Raw genomic sequence first — 18,366 nt, 5'->3', positions numbered from 1 at the left:
CTCCAACTTTTTTACACATCAATGTGCACTCAGCACATTCATGATGCTTAAAGCCAGAAACACACTCTAATATCGCAAATTCTTGACCCATGCATTGCACATGTGCAGTCCCTTTGTACTTGGTGTATTCTTACATTAATGTACCTCTAACCAACCACAGTACTCTAGGGGACGATAGAGTTACCTTCAAATTTCTGTGCTATTAAACTGTATGTGTTTTTTTTCAGGTATACATCTATAAACATGGCGACAGTTTATCAAACTTGAACTTGCTAAGCAAGATTCTCTTCAAACTGTTGCTCCGCCATGATAGTAGATGGCCTGAAAAAGAAAACAGATCATAGAAGAAATTTAATGGGCTAACTGCCCATTGCAGCAATTCTTAGAATGCAATGCATGCTTTCAGAATGCAATGACACATGAAATTGTGCTTGCAAAGCTGGAAGGGTTTGCATTTACACCGATCAGCCCCAACATTAAAATCACCTGCCTAATATTGTGTAGGTCCCCCTCATGCCGCCAAAACAGTGCCAACCTGAATCTCAGAATAGCATTCTGAGATGCTATTCTTCTCACCACAATTGTACAGAGCGGTTATCTGAGTTACCGTAGACTTTGTCAGTTTGAACCAGTCTGGCCATTCTCTGTTGACTTAATTCATGACCAACAATTATGTCATGCTCCAAATCACTGAGATCAAATTTTTTTACCCATTCTGATAGTTGATGTGAATATTAACTGAAGCTCCTGACCCGTATCTGAATGATTTTATGCACTGCACTGCTGCCACACGACTGGATGATCAGATAATCGCATGGATGATTGTTGGTGCCAGACAGGCTGGTTTGAGTATTTCTGTAACTGCAGATCTCTTGGGATTTTCACACACAACAGTCTCTAGAATTTACTCCGAATGGTGCCAAAATAAAAAAACATCCAATGAGAGGCAGTTCTGCAGATGGAAACGCTATGTTGATGAGAGAGGTCAACAGAGAATGGCCAGACTGGTTCGAACTGACAAAGTCTACGGTAATTCAGATAACCGCTCTGTACAATTGTGGTGAGAAGAATAGCATCTCAGAATTTCGTCTTGCCCTTTATGCACCGAGATTTGACCAGATTCCTTGAATCTTTTAACTATATTGTGCACTGTAGAGGGTGAAATGCCCAAAATCCATCCAATTTGTCTTTGGGGAACATTGTTCTCAAAGTGCTGGATTATTTGCTGAAGCATCTGTTGGCAAATTGACAAGTGTCGAATGATCCTTGCTCTTGAAGGACTAGGTTGTTTTTCGAGGCTCCTTATATACAGTACTATGACATGATTGCCTCACCTGTTTAACATCTCCTGTTTCACATTGCCTTGTTATTTTAACTCGTCAAATTGTTATTAGTCTTAAATTACCCCTGTCTCAGCTTTTTTGGAGTGTGAAATTACTGTACATAAAAAAAAAATTTTTTTAAAAAAAAGGTAAAACATCATATAATGTGTAGTTGTAGTGTTTTCAATTTAGCAAAGGGTGAATATAATTTATTAATCACTCCTTCTTGTTTTTATTAGCATTTTTCAAACTGTCTCAAATTTTTGGAGTATGAGTATGTTTCGGACCTTGACACAAAACAGTGGCAATCACACTCATACACAAACACACACGCACCTTCTTGCAGGTGGAGACAGAGGACCCAAGGGTGGTCTCAGTTCTGACATCCCGTGTGTCCACGGACTCAGACCCCTCATACATGGCAGACGATTGGAAATTGCTGCAGAACAAGAGTGAGAGAAAGAGAGAGACTGTAAAACATAAAAAGTACCCAAATGGCCTGTAACTTTTAAAATGTCTGGGTAAAACAAGTAATAAGTAAATGAAACATTGGCTTATTCATTTCTCTCTCTGTGACATTTGTAGATAAAAGGCATAGTCAAAAGAGAGAGAGAGACAGAAAGCGAGAGTAGAAAAGGAGAAGAAAATAACATGGATGGTTTAATTAAATTCTTCAGGATTAATTGACTACTGGGAGTACATTAAGGATGAAAAACCATAGTCAATCACCCAGTTCTCTGATGTGGCAGAAGAAGAACATTATCCAGATTGTACAATGTGCACTGGATGGTCCTCTGTTGCAGAGCATTTGTATCTGAACTCCATGTTCTCCAACCCGGTCTCATGAAAAGTCATAATAATTGGTACGAGATTATGAAATTATAAGAAATCTCATGAGTTGGCTTATACAAAAATCTATGACTTTTACTCCCAGAAAGAAAAAATAATGATGACGTTATCATGATATTTCCTAACTTTAATCTTTAACCCAAATCTAAACCTAACCATAAAGTCTAACCCCTAACTTATACCCTAAACCTTACCGTGATTTTAATTGGAAAATCACTTTTGTGTCCCATGGAATTATGAAAACGTTGGGGTTTGGAAGGAGATGATGGATGAGTATGTTACTGAAATTCATCAGGCATTTGCACTGCATAAATAAATATGGAATGAGCAACAAAATTTGTTCACTGGCATTTCCTTTTCCTGTTTTGTATTGATTTGAAATTCTGTATGTTGAGTTGTTGGTCTCTATGGGTATAAAAGACGTATGTTTTTGTAAAAGCCAAGTCGTACATTTTCTTTCAATTTCACCATCTCGTACAAATGATTACAAGCTGTCATGAGACTATGTTGATATTCTCTCTAAACACAGCCAAATTAACCTGTTTATATGTCAAGACTCAAATTCAGTTTATTAAAAATGTTTCCCAGCAGAATTGATCAGATGCTCTCATTAATAGAAGCACGGCTTTGTCTCTGGTCAGGGTTTATTTTGAGATTGTGTGTGTGAAGGCCATTTTAGTGAGGGAAAAAAAAAAAAAGCATTCTCATCAAGACATTACTGAGTATCATAGAAAAGGTCAGCCTATTGTGCTATATTAGCCAAAGTGGAGCCAAAAGTTGTGAGCTATTCTTTGTTAACTTTAAAAATACAATTATAGATTTCAAAAGCCCATTAACTCTAAAACATCAGTCAACAGTTTAACTTTGTATTAAGCAGGCACTTGAAAACCAGAAAACCATGTTCAGTCAGGATCACTTCCATCAAATGAATACTAACTTGAATACTTGAATGAATACTTTATTGATTGTACACAATTTAAGCATCTGTTAGTGTTGGTGGTATGGTTCTGTTCTGGGCAAACTCCTCGCCCATCCATGCAGCCATGCATGGAAGGAGCAGGGTGAATAGCGAAAAACAAGACAGATTTAGATGAAAATAAAAGGCAACGATGTCATACGAGATGTGGAGCTGGGGATGGAGGAGGGTGTTAAGTGCAGATTACATCCATGCAATGTAAAGGCAGCTAAGGGAATGAATGAAGGGAGGACTTGTAGAGGACCGCATTTATTGGAGTCTAAATTGTATTGGTAGAGGTTATGATCAGCTGAGTGTCAGCTGATTGGAAGCTGACTTATATGGCTTGCGTAAACAGACACTACGCCTGATTGTGTGTATGTGTTTTGTCCAACTTTTCTCTCTTTATTTCATGTCCCCTGTCTTTTCTCTCACCAGTCTGAGTGTGTACACAAACCCCTTGAGAAAGGCCTACTTCTACTGGGGTTTCCTCAAGGTAATAAAGGTTAGATAACAACTACTGTAATTAGGGCAGTTGTTTTAACACATACATTTTGTGATTAATTATATGAAAAATAACACGTAAAAAAAATAACGCGACCTGTACATAAATTCCATAGGAAGGAATGTTCCTACCATTGGAGCAATTCAAGTTTGATGTACCACGAGCAGGCAGCTCAGCCTTCCACAGATGTGCTTTTGCACTCAAAGACAGCTGGACTGAGCACAACAGAATGCAGACCTGATTTTTCAAAGTTTCAAACTACGTTAGCTTGACACACGTCATAAAAAACAGCGCTTATGACCGGAGGCGCTGAAATGTGAGACGTGATGCAACCAAAGAGACAAGTAGGCCAAATAAATAAATAAATAAATAAATATGACTTTTATAGGCATATTTTGTATTATCTAAATGCTTCTCTTGTCTGTTGTCACAATATAATGTATTTGAATTATCTGAATTATAATATTTATTATATATTATATTATATTGATAAATATTTGAATTGTTATATTCCAAATTACCTTCATTTGGGGGCTATCTCTGAAAATTAATTGTGATTAATATTGTATTAATTAATTGGCACATCATGTAATTAATTCGATTAAAAAATTTAATCGATTGACAGTCTTGCAAATAATATAAGCTATCCATTGAGAATAAACACTCAAGCATAAAAGGCTTTACTACTCCATGCAGAGATGCTGTCTTGGGATGTTGGCTTATATTCACCCAAACAGTCTTTGAATATCTTTCAATCTCTATCACGGATTAGCTGTGAGCCTTGAGGGACTCATGAGGGATCTTTTTGCATTAAACACCCCAAGAAACATTCAAAAGAGCTGCAACTACAAGCAGTTGTTTTGCCATGATATGTGGCTCAGTTGATGGAATGGATGGATTTGAAAATGTAATGACAATGCAGAGTTCCCTCATGAGAGGACACACAAGCCATCAATAATTATGTTTTTTGAGGTCATGCAGTTTAGATGCCAAAGCAGTTGTTGTCTCCTATAGCTTGTCACATTAGTTTGAGAATTAGAGTTTTGGGATGTTTGGAAATGTTCAAGTGATTTTTCTAGTGAAGTGGCAAGTTCTATCTGTCTTCTTGAGTTCTGCAGCCAATCTGTACGATTTTTCTAAAGTTTGTCCTCAAGAGAGCCAATGGTGAGTCTGCCATTTTGGACAAGAATGTGCCTTCAACTGGAGTGTTAGCATTTTCTTCTTATGTGTGTCGAGTTTGCATTTGCATTGAAATTTTATTTGTCCATGTTAACTTCCTATTAGTCATGATTTTAGCTAAAAACTAAAACTGTAAGTAATTTTTTTATATGATTTATTAGAAAGTAGACCCTTGTTCGTGTAGCTCATGTCAGATTGATCTCCCTTCCTCTGTCTAATGTGATGGGATTATGACATGAAACGATAAACGCCATTTGACAGTTACATGTACCGTCTACACTACTTTTGACACAGTGTGAACACTTTACAGCCGAATGAAAACAGATGTTAAAAGTCCTCAATTATCCCCCTAGGAGTTGAGTGCAGCTGTGTGATGAGTTTTGATGTTTCTAGGGCCTGAGCACACTGAAACTCCAGTCTTTATGGAAATGAGTCGACTAGATAGTTCTGTGAAAGGGTTGTTAACATTTTACAACAAAAAAGCATGCTGGAAACCACACATTTTATAGCGAGCAGACACTTATCACACCAATATTACTGAAACTTGATTAAACACGCATGCACAAAACACATGCTCATACATGTTTTTTACTCATAACGAACTGTCAAACGCATTCTGTTTTCTCCATCTGTCAATCACAGTCACAGCAAGAGTCCGCAAACAAATGCAAGCATGCAAGTTTCATTCATGACAAGCTGTCACAAGCGCATTCAGTTTTCTCAGTCACAGTACCAGCATGCAAGAGGCTGCAAATAATTTCTTTCTTTTTCTCATATTGGCGAAGAGCTTTATCAGCATCAATGCAACAAAATGAATAGAAAGCCGCACATTAGGTGTGTAATTAATGCTTTAAATATATTTTTGTATCATTCTCCTGCGGTAACATATAATGATGGAAAATGTAAGTGTAAGCGTAGTTCTAGCAGGAAGATCTCGGGATTCATTCATCAGGCATCACATCCAATCACAAAACAACCTCAGCTTTATAAGCCTGCCAGTTAATTCTCATTGTTCGCATACTTCCATGTTTTCACCCTCCATCCAACCCCATCTCCACCAGTTTAGGTCCCTTCCTGGGCGGGGGTAAGCTCCGCTCCCCTGCTGCCATCGCCTCCTGCAGGATTTGACAGTTCAATGCAGCATCGGAATGCTGAACCTTACGACGGGGCTTACGCCAAATGATATAAGTATCTTCATTCATATTATTCCAATAATCTCGAGTCTTTCTGATAGAAATTTAGTTTGATTGCACAAGCCTGGCACTTCATAAACCAGCTAAAATGAGTCTTATTTTCTGGCAAGCTTTCTTGTTATTCTTCATTAATAGTAAAAAAAAAAAAATAAAATAAAAATGCATACAAACTAAACTGCACAGTAAAAATTTACAAGCAAAACGGAATTATTACCAATAACAATTTGCTTCAGCCATGGCTTACAACTCTATAATGGAGGATTTTATGAAAAGCCTATGAAAAAATTAATGAAAGAACACTTCCGAAATCCAGATGGCTGAAAAAGTGGGCAGGCACTGTTGCGCTCAGGCAGGAGGCATTTGATTGGACACGAAACAGTGGGTCACCCCAATTTTTTATGTTGTTTACAGACCCTAGCTGTCACATACAGTGTTGCCAGTGTTGACTTTGTCGCTAAATTTAGCGACTTTTTTACCCCCTTAGCGAGTAAAAGAGCCATATAGTGACTAGCGACAATTTTAACGACTTTTGTAGTCTGCTTTAGCGACATTCTTCCACATCTGGCGACACAAAAAACATCAGTTCTATCATGAATGATGTCTCATTTTTCTCTGTGTTCTAGTGCCCCCCTGTGTTTCAAGTAATATGACTGACCTGCATGGCATCAGGAGTCAGATTTATGTGCATACAGATGTTCTATAAATCGAATAACTGACAAGCTTATGTGTTGTTGGTATTTGTTGCGACAATCTCAACCTCAATTCACGTGCATGCTCTCCGTTTAGAAAAGTCAGCCTACAGCGACAGAAGAGCATTGAGAAATTATCAAGCAGGGTGAAAGAGAGAGAGAATGGAATGGATATAAACCCCTGATCTATAACAAAGTGTAGAGATAAGTGATATGAACAGCTGAGGTGTCACTGTTAAAAAGTCATTGTGACACAGTAACACTGGGACAAGTAATACACACTGATGGATCAGCATCACACAACATACATGTAAAAAAAAAAAAAAAGATATATTACATATTATCTCCAAAACAGCTTCACGTGAGGCATTACAAGGCAAATACATCCATGTTTAATAATAAATAATAAAAAAACATCCCCAACACTACACCGCTGCCTAACCCTGGTTGCTATTGCTAGGACAATTTTGGACTTTGTCATTGTACATTAATGCAGTTTAATTACAAAACTAAATAATAAATAAATAGAAATCCCCCACTGTCTGAACGTTTGACAAGTTCAATTAGTGATAGCTGAATGATTAGTAGTTAAATCATTAGTTCAAAAAAATAAATATATATATATATATATATATATATATATATATATATATATATATATATATATATATATATATATATATGGTTCTACACCTTTAAAGAATTGTCATAGCTCTTTACGCCATTTACATATGTAAATTTGAAATCTTACGTAATAAATGACGTCACCACGTGGTTTAGCTACTTTTAGTTACATTTCAGGGAGCCTTTGGCGACTTCCCAATTCCATGAGAAATAGTTGCAACTCTTTTCATATATATATATATGACACGTAGTATATACTCGGCCAGAAAAGCTAAATATCACAGCAATGTTGATATTTAATATATATTACATCGTTGAAATAAAAGTACATTCGTTCCTTGTTGTCAGTGCAGTTCCCGCTCTGCGCGCGAGCCGCAACCGTTAACAGTTTATTCCTCTCATGCAACTGTTCTCTTAACAGGGAAATGTTACATCATTCATTTGATTTAATGAGTTTTCTTTTTTAATAACTGATCCTTGAAAAATAATTGAATAACTGAAAAAGTGACTCTGTTGACCGGTTAGGTCAGAGATAAGGTTGGAGAGTAGAACCGCTGCTTTACGCATGACTGACAAATGATTGTAAATGAAGAGTGATAACCGTCCCGAGATATCCGTCACAGTTGTCTCTCATGGTAAATTCGGTCCTTCATAAATTTTTTAGGAATAAACTGTGGTGCACTCTTAGATAAAAAGACAACGGACTGAGTTTCCCCACGGTCAGCGCGCGAACAGATGCGCAATATCAAGCGTGCACTGTGCGACGTCACGAGCCACCTGAGATAAATAGGTTATTTTATCGACAACGGAACCTTATTTCTGCTATTTTCTGTACACAGTCTTTCAGAGACATGACCATTAATTCTACTACAGTACTATGCGTTTGACATTTACTCCAAATGAGTGATCAAACAATTTCCAGAATAAACAGGTTTGTGGTTGACATTGTAAATAACATCTAGCCTAAATTATAACGTGTCTGTAAGTAAACATCCGAATGTATGAAAAAAACCAAAAATGCAAATAGGTATTCACAACACCTCTGAAAGCTTGCTCACTTTTTTGGTGAGGATCGCAGGCACACGAGTGCCTGCAGAAATGTTATTTACTGTTTTAAAACGATCAGAAAGTCATTTACCTTGTCTAAGTACAAATTAAGAAGATTTTAAACACCCAATAAAACGCAAAGTATTATAGTAAGAAGCCTGTTTGGGGATAAATCGTGCATTTGATTGATCCTTTCTTATGTTCACAATGCTCACAATGTCTCGTGATATGACTGAGGTGGAAAATGTTAAAATGAGCGCACTTACCCCAATGCTTTTAGAGGACACTCGGCTTCTACCACGGAAAAACGAGCAGTAAGTAGCCTTATATACCTATATCCCTCGTGCAGAAGAGTCAAAACGCTGTGGCGCGTGCCGGTGGTCCCCCTGTCCCGAGAGCGTGCACATCAGTCCGTGATCATCGGAGGAATGTCCAGCGCTCGTGCCGCGCTCTGCTGTTGGTTAATATACTCGTGCGCGAGGGCTGCGCACAGATACGGTAGTGAATGTGCCAGATGAAGCTAAAGACCGGTTGTCAGGCATGATCAAAACAGCGGGGGAAAATACGTCACTGCGGTTTCATGTCATTAACAGAAAACAGTGATTTGGTTGTGTCTCCCAATACTTCTCTGCTATATTAAGGCACATGAAAAAAGGCTGCTAAAGACGCATGCATGCTTTATTTTAAAAAGTAGTCTATACAGGTATTCCATGTAATCTCTCAATTAATATTATGTCATAAAACTGCATGCATACTAGTTATAGAAGAGCTGGAAAAATGTTTGATGGATTACAGCACGCAACACCGTAGGACAATGCTGAAACCCCAAATATGAACACCTATATGAACTCACCTCTACATGAAGACTGATTCTTTTTGCAACATATACAGTACATTTTATTTTATTCATTCATCAGGGAAAAAGTCAAAAGGAGTCAAGAGGCACCACTGGCTGCATTTTTTGTGCATAATAGACGACAAGACTGACAAGGCAAGCAGTTCCCTCAGTTTCTCCAGAGGTAAAAACCATCCTCGGTAAGTACTGTATAACTAGTATGATTCAGCACCATTACCACCCTCTCAAGCTTCCTATACCCTATAATGTCCCCAGTAAACATTAAGACACTTTCAGAGTGACTTGCATTAAAACTTGCCTCCTCAAAATACTTTTCTGTAGGGATTTTCTTATGGCATTCTAGGTTCAGTTTTTTTTTTTTTTCTTTTTTTCCCCCAGTAATATAAATGATTCAAACTCTGATTTAATCATACATCACTTCCTCACCCTGAGGAAAGACTGTACTGGTATTATTCTAAAGTGCTTGTTTGATTTACTGCTTTTTTAACAACTGATAAGAGTGATAAAGAACTGTTACTGGTCAAACACTGTGCTGTCTCTGACATCTCTCTCTCTCTCTCTCTCTCTCTCTCTCATCTGTATCTCAGGACAGAGACTGGCTATTTAATGTGCGTTAAAACAGCCCTACCGAGCTCGTGATGGCGACTGACAGCTGTCTTTGACGTATGCAGAGAGAGCTGGCCCGAGGGTGAGAACATGGATGAACAATCTTGCTCATTCTTTTTATATTCTTTATCAATCTCTCTCTCTCTCTCTCTCTCTCTCTCTCTCTCTCTCTCTCTCATTATGAAATGGGAGTGGTGTAATTTTAGTCAGTGGGAGACTAGAGTTTTGCTGCGATGTTTGGTAGATGATGGAATGAGAAACGAAATAACACAGGCAGTGAAAGAATACTAAACAGCTTCAGCATGAAAATCTCTAAATTCTCAAAGCCAGAGAAGAGGAGCACTTGAGTTTTTCCCAAAAATGAGACTCAACCCTGCGAGGGAGTCTGCTTTGATAAAATAAGAAAAGTAAAAAGGAGACACTCAGAAGAGAGAAAGAGAGAACGCTATGGAAATCAACTGAGAGAATCCACTGTACGCACAGATAGATGAAAAGAAATACGGGAATGGGGGAGGCCGTAGGGGATGGGATGAAAGAGAAAAAGACGAGGAAGAAGGGATGTGACATAAACAGAGACATTTATTGGCTATATGTGGTATGACCTATAGGTTCAGGGGCTCTTGTTGAAAGGGCAGGCCACATGACACATATACAGATATGTTTCAACTGACGAGTGTGTCTATGCCAGGGGCCGCTTTAAACCGCTCAAGAGTTATGCAAATCAAATGCAAATTCCATGTGTCACTTTAATGATATGCTAATTCATAGTGTTATCTAAATGTCGTAAAGACAGGAGTCTGTCATCTAATTAGAGGGGATTCTTAAGAGTCAGGCAAGGTTTGTTTACAGATGCAGGAGATGCTATCATAATGGTCTGTGTAGTATGTGTGTGTAGGGAAGAGAGAGAGTGCATTACCATACAGCTGTGCTGAAGAAGTAAATTAAATTTATAATTATTTTCATCTAATCCCACAGGCCTTTTATCACATCATCAAAGACAAAGAGTGCCCTTTGTCAAGAGAACATACCCCCCTCATACACACACACACACCCACACACCATCGCACACACTAAAGACGTAAGTACACAATGCACAAACACATACAGACACAAACACACACACACGCACCTTTGCAGTTTTTTTGAGGAGGTGCAAGGTTTGGTCCACATGTGTGTAATTAACATTAATGGGATAGTTGATCAGTATAATTACTGAGTCTCTGGCTGCTGTTATTCTAAACATGTGGATTTATAAGTGTGTCTGTGTCCTTTGCAAATAAGCTACCTCTCATAATTTAGATAGTTACGACCTGCATCACTGATTATGATAATCACACTCTGCAGCCAGGGCACTCAGCCGCCATCAGCTTTCTTTTCAACACGAGTGTGCGTGTACTGTTCTCTACTTTACTTATTTTATTGCACAGCACATCTGTTGTGTTTAATTGTGCTTTATAAATAAATAGCCTTGCCTTGCCTTGTAGAAACTGTGAGCAATGGGGCATGTGTTTAAGAGAGAAAAACCTTTGGGACATTTGACAGAGAAAGAGAAAGAGAAATCGTGTCGAGAACCTCACATAGGCGAGTGTGAAAAAGTGTCCTTCTTCATACATCTACATATGCTTATGAGTTTCCAGTAGAGATAAGAGGTGGAAAGATTATGATGAGAGATTATGTGTTTTCAGACCACTGGTGAGAACGCATTACCATCCAGACCAGTACAATGCAAAAATCTCTCTCTCTGGGAATCAGTTATCCATTTTGTTTGTCTGTTTCTTTATGGTTCCAGTCTTTACTTCGGTCTGATCTTTATTCATTATCCTTTTCTTATCTGTACTACAAATATGATCTCTTCTTTTCTCCTCTCCACTTTCAACCCATTCCTATCAATCATTATCACCTGCCATTATTCTCACATGTCCAACTGTCACACCAGCCAACCAGGCTGGTCCCCCTGAGCACCACCAGAGGGCTCACTTGCCCGAATACTGAATGAGAACACCTGAGACAAGTTAGTCATTAGACTGGCTATAAAAACAGTGAGCACATGTTGCTCACTGCAAAGTATTATTTTGCCCTTTCAAACATACCAAGCCTTTCTATTATCTCGGTCTGATTTATGGTGCATGACCTCTGCCTGTTGTGGATTACTGTTTTGGATTATCGATTAAATGGTTGTACTGCCTCTCTGGACGGATATCCTGTGTTTTGGCTATAGTACGTTGTTGGATTTCTATGCTGTGTTTGCCCTCCTGTCTCCTGGTCTACTCTCTTCATTGTGTCTCTACACTGTAAATAAAATGCACATGAATCCTGAATCAACTCCATCTGACTCATCTATGTTACATAATACTTCGCCAACTTTGGATCCAGCAGATTTACATAGATAACAAACTGAAGTCACTGCACAAGCCGCCACATTGTCAAGCCATCATAATCAACTTTGTAAACTCCCATCACTCACCGAAGAGCTGGTACAGTTCTTAAGACCCACACGCACCGAACTACCCTCCACGCCTTCCATGTTACCTGGTTCCACGGTCATGGCCGCTAGTGCTTCCGGGATGAGTTACAGACTTCCATTTCCTGAAAAGCATGATGGTATCCCAGATAAGTGCAGGGGTTTTCTGATGCAGTGTAAGCTGTTCCTTGTTCAGCAACCGCAATTGTTTCCAACTGATAAACCCAAAGTCGCTTTCATCACCACTTTGCTCATCTTTGCTGTTTGGAAGAACGAAAGTGGTATGCAACAATCCCTAGAACAATTCCTTGCTCATTTTAAGGAAGTATTCGAGCATCCGGCAGGTGGCAAATCCCTGGGTGAATTATTACTGGTCCTCAAGCAGCATAATCAAACGGCTGTTGACTACGCTCCTCACTTTTGCATGCTCGCCATTCAAACCAACTGGCCCGATGACCATCTCAAGTTGCTGTTCCACAAAGGGTTAAACACAGAGTTACAGAATGAACTAGCATGTCGGGATGAAAATATGTCATTGGACCAATTCATCAACCTGACTATCTGTTTGGATAATCTAATTCGCACTCAAACCCATGCAAGTTGGTCTTGCCAGATTGACATTGGAGGAACGCTCACATCGCATGATGTCAACTCTATTGGCAACTTTATTGTGGAGAATCCGGTCATCGTCTAGCTTCCTGTCCAGTTCGTTCTACCACCTTCAATAAGTCGGCGGTGAGTGTGTTCTCTTCTCAATTCCTCACGTCTAGTCAAATACTGGTTCCCATTACTCTCAGTTGTAATAACCTGATGTTAGAATTATATGCTCTGTTTGATTCAGGAGCAGCAGGAAATTTTATTGATGGAAATCAAGTCATTAAAAACAATATGCCTGTGTCTGATTGCAACTCTTTTCATATCATAGCACTAGACGGTTGCCCATTGGGCAAAGGATCTGTCCAATAAATCACTCAACCCCTACAGTTGCAAGTTGGTATTTTACACAGAGAGGAAAGTCAATTGTTGGTGGTCCTAAAACTCCCATTGCCCTCGGTTTACACTGGTTGAGAAAGCATTACCCCAAAGTATCGTAGAGAGGTCAAATCACAAACTGGAGCTCTCTATGTTTTGAAAAGTGCACCACCACATCGCGATTCTGACTGTGCGATTGACTTGTTGCCTATCTGAACCTGAGGCTCAAGTTATGCAGGAATACGTCGAGGAGGCACTCGGTAAAGTTTCATCAGACCTTCTACTTCTGCTTCAGCTAGTTTTTTCTCTGTGAGTAAGAAGGACAGAGGCCTACGTCCTTGCATTGACTACCAGGGTCTCAATGACATCACAGTAAAGTTTCGCTACCCACTGCCCCTAGTTCCAGCGGCCTTGGAGCAGTTATGGTCAGCTAAGATCTTCACCAAGTTGGATCTGCGGAACACCTATAACTTGTATTAGAGAGGGTGACGAGTGGAAGACTGCCTTTTCCACATGTTTGGGAAATTATGAATATCAGGTCATGCCGTTTGGATTATCCAACTGTCCTTCAGTGTTCCGTGTTCCAGTCTTTCATTAATGAGGTCTTCCGGGATATGCTGAACAAGGGCTTTATCATCTACATCGATGACATCTTGGTCTATTCATCCAGTCTCAAGGAACACATTCAGCAAGTCAGACAGGTTTTACAAAGACTGATTAAACATAACATTTACATTAAGGCTGAAAAATGTGAGTTTCACAAATCAACTATATCCTTCCTGGGTTATGTAATTGGTTCTGAGGGGGTGGCCATGGATAACGCCAAAGTGAGGGATGTACTCAAATGGCAAACTTCTATCGAAGATTCATACATAACTTCAGTACGGTGGCAGCATCGCTCACTTCCCTTCTCCGTGGGACAACCAAGAGACTACAGTGAAACACAGCAGCTCACGCTGCATTCGAGGAACTGAAGAGACGTTTCACAAGTGCTCCCATCTTACGTCACCCCGATCTGTCTATACCATTCATCCTGGAAGTCGATGCTTCGTATACTGGCATTGGAGCAGTTCTCTCCCAGAGACATGGTAACACATCCAAGCTATTTCTATGTGCTTGCTTCTCACGCAAACTGTCCTCTTTAGAGAGGAACTACGATGTGGGTAACCATGAGTTTCTAGCCATGAAGGCTGCAATAGAGGAATGGCGACACTGGTTAGAGTGAGCTCAACACCCATTTCAAGTTATCACTGTAATCTGGAATACATTTGCTCTGCCAAATGCCTCAACCCCCGATAAGATAGATGGGCGTAATTCTTCATACGATTCCTCTTCTCCATTTCTTACAGCTTGGGTCAAAGAACACAAAGGCTGATGCCTTATTTCTTATACACGAAAAAACACGTCCATCCACTCCTAACGAATCCATCATTCCTTTATCCATTCTAGTGGCACCTGTTCAGTGGGACATCATGGAGGAGATCCATCAATTCAACACACAGACATCGCCACCTTCCAGTTGTCCTGCAGACAAAACCCACATACCAGACAGCAAACGAGCTCAAGTCCTCAACTGGGTCCATTCCTCTCTTAGTTCAGATCACCCAGGTGTGCAAGCAACCATTAGACTTCTGCAAATTCGTTTCTGGTGGGAAACCCTGGTAACTGATGCCACCAAGTTCATTCGAGAATGTATTCTCTGTGCTACTTCTAAATCACCCAAACAAGCACCTGCAGGTCTGCTTCAACTACTGGAGATCCCTCATAAACCTTGGTCTCACATCACCCTAGATTTCGTCACAGTCCCTCCTGGATCCCAAGGCAACACTGTCATTCTGACCATTGTAGACCGATTTTCCAAAGCCTGTCGACTAATATCCTTGACCCGACCCTTATAACAGACTTTCACAGAGACCACCCTGATCGCTTCGTGCTGAGAGGTCGGGGAAGACCCCGACACAAGTTGCCTTCTCACAACAGGAACTGTTCGTGGGGAGGCTCTGTCACACCAGCCAACCAGACTGGTCCCCCTGAGCGGCGCCAGAGGGCTCCCTCGCCCGAATACTGACTGAGAACACCTTAGACGAGATAGTCATTAGACTGGCTATAAAAACAGTGAGCACACGTTGCTCACTGCGAAGTATTGTTTTGCCCCGTCGAACATACCAAGCATTTCTTATTAAACGATTATCATTTAAATGGTTGTACTGCCTCTCTGGACGCATATCCTGTGTTTTGACTATACTACATTGTTGGATTTCTATGCTGTGTCTGCTCTCTTCATTATGTCTCTACACTGTAAATAAAATGCACATGGATCCTGAATCAACTCCATCTGCCTCATCTATGTTACACCAACATCCTTCACTATTCAAGTCCATTTTCTTACTGCCTTGCTTTTTCTCTCTGTTCATCTCTATTTCTGTGTCTGTCAGTGCTGATAAAGGCCCATTTTCTTAAAGGGTTAGTATAACCAAAAATCTAAATTCTGTCAACATTTATGCACTCTTATGTCATTCCAAACCTGTTTGAATTTCTTTCTTCCGTTGAACTCAAAAGGAGATGTTATTGCTGATTTTTTTTTCTACAAAAAGAGAAAGTGAATGGGGATTTTTCAAGTTCAAGTTTTTCAAAAGGACGTATGGTCACACTATGTAACCATTCATCAGTACTGAACGGATGTTAGTGACACATTTAGCTCAACACAGGGGATGAGGGGTGTCCTGTCATTTGCCCTCTAGGCAACCGCCTAGAGCTCGCCAATGCCAAGGGCCGGCCCTGGCTAAAAAATTATTTGTGGCCTTTATATATTTGTATGATTTATTATTCTCTATTTCTCTATAACTGTTAATACATATTTGTTTGTGAGTGTGTGTGTGTGTGTAGTCATGCAAAGCAGACGGATTACTCTGATTTGTAATTAGTCCAATGGATGCCTTAGACAACTTAATTAAGTTCCATAATTAACATGCAGACCAAATGGAATGCCAGGTGTTTGGTCTCCTAAATTCAATTAACACTCCTTAATGCCAGTCGACCTGCAATCCAGGGCAATACATGCAACAATTATGGATCAGGATTAGAATTGAGGCATAGCTGAGTGGAATATCAGAGGATATTATCATATACAAAGGCGGCATAATTTACCACTGTGTATGGCACACAGACAGCCACAATCTTTCCAGTAATATGGAAGCTGTTCTAATGATCTGTTAAAATGAGGCTGAAATGTACATCATTAGGACAAAAAACAAAGCTATGAGGCTGACACAAAAGTGGGAATGACGTCACAGATATTGCATGCATGAATCTAATGTTTGACATTGTGACATTGTAACTTTACCCTTCATTTACTGAACCATCTATTTCACAAACATTAATTAGTGTGGCCCTTAAATCAACATTTATTATGTCATTGAGACAAGAATATTTGATAATTTATGGAATTTTGAAGCCAATGATTGTCCATCCATTTCTGTTTTAGTTGTTTTTCACTTGTGAACACATATACTGAAATATACTGTTCTTGCTCATCTAAATGCTTTACAACTTGGCATGACAACAGTGATGAGATGCCAGCCTCTATGGTCATGCTGGCCAGAGTGCAAATGCACTAGATTATACTGGCACAGAATGTACACCCACAACTATATCAGTGTTGCACAGAGAGAGGCTGTTTAAGAAAACTCAATAAGGTAATAAACTATAAACCAAGTATAATTTGATAAATAAAAGCTCTTCGAGGTTTAAAGTGGTAATATTGTAAATTTGTTAATCATTTTATTGTTTTCCCTGAGGTCCACTTGTAATGTAAGTTAATAATTACATTTTTCATTACCATTTCCCTCCCTCTCTCTGACCCTTTGAATTATTATTATCAGTATTATTATTATTATTGTATGCTGCTGTGCCTTTTAGACTTTTAAAGCATGTGAAATGAGATGCATCAATAACAGCCTCATCTGGAGTAAGGCAATAATGGAAATCAATAAACTGTCTTTTATGAACATCACAGAACTGAAGCAGAACTACATATGTCTTTTAATGTTTATGTGTGTGCTAATGACTCTTATAGAGGCAGTAATGACTTTCATAAGAGCCATTCCAATGCAACCCCTGCATTACATTGTGGTTCATAGAACAATCCACACAGAAATATGGTGCTTAAGCTATAGATCAGATTGAAATGATCAAGGACATTGTTAAAAAATTAACTTCAGTCACACTTTCCTAACGTTGTGATCCTTCGGAATTATGCTGTATGCAGAGAAGTAGATGCTACACACAGCCAGGAACAGCTGAGAGTTTGCCATTTGAGATTCTCACATGTTATTCTTGTTGTTATTTTTTCCTGTGTTTAGGAATAAAAGTATTTATCTTCCTCTTTATTACCTCACCGTGTGTTTTATAGTAGGCCTAAATTGATCTTTTTTCATTTAAAAACATAAAGGGAAAAATGTATTTCTCATGTTATGACTGCTTTCAGGACCAATTCAGATCATGATCATCTTATTGGCAAAATAATCAGCCTAATCTATAGCATCCATTCAAGTATTGTCCAACCTAGCAGATAAAATCAATCACACACACAAACACACACACACAATTACACATGAATTAACGATCACTGCTGTCATGTTAAGCTTGAAAGAATACCATTACTGACCATTTCAAGCCTGAGACCAAGCAAAACATTGAATACTTGAAAGTTGTCACACTTTCAATTGTCTTTTTTACAGTTACATAGGTATGTAATGGACACTGTAATGTAAATGTTAATAAAGTTAAACAGGCTTGTCCTGTGCTATTTAGTGCATGTTCTAATTTTGAAATTCCAAATGGATTTCTGGAGTAATAAGGGAAAAGTTAAATCAATGGACCATCCTTTATGGACATCACAGAACTGAAGCAGAACTACATATGTCTTTTAACGTGTCGTGTATGTACTAATGAGTCTTATAGAGGCAGCAATGGCTTTCATGAGCAGTGAAAGAGTTTAAGAGAGAGAGAGAGAGAGAGAGAGAGAGTAAAAGGAAAAAGGGTGAGATGAGATCACGTTTGACCACTGTACAGTGGCACCTCCAGGATTTTTTTAATGGGGTGGCCAG

At 39.2% G+C, this 18,366-nt stretch overlaps 1 protein-coding gene across 3 annotated transcripts in view; it reads right to left on the bottom strand.

Annotated features, from left to right (window-relative positions):
• Nucleotides 1-18,366, bottom strand: part of LOC127416583 (A-kinase anchor protein SPHKAP-like) — a 184,189-nt gene that overhangs the window by 62,283 nt on the left and 103,540 nt on the right. For 2 of the 3 annotated variants that reach the window (XM_051655993.1, XM_051655995.1), the window contains exon 3: nucleotides 1,659-1,761. In XM_051655993.1, the coding sequence (XP_051511953.1) occupies nucleotides 1,659-1,761 (103 nt within the window). Of the gene's footprint in view, nucleotides 1-1,658; nucleotides 1,762-8,629; nucleotides 8,781-18,366 lie in introns of those variants that run through there. The other variant, XM_051655994.1, reaches the window with a different exon arrangement.

This window comes from Myxocyprinus asiaticus, chromosome 26 (assembly GCF_019703515.2).
Source record: "Myxocyprinus asiaticus isolate MX2 ecotype Aquarium Trade chromosome 26, UBuf_Myxa_2, whole genome shotgun sequence".
Lineage (NCBI taxonomy): Eukaryota > Metazoa > Chordata > Actinopteri > Cypriniformes > Catostomidae > Myxocyprinus > Myxocyprinus asiaticus.
The sequence above is the reverse complement of the archived record's forward strand: the minus strand, read 5'-3'. Positions and strand labels throughout refer to the sequence as shown.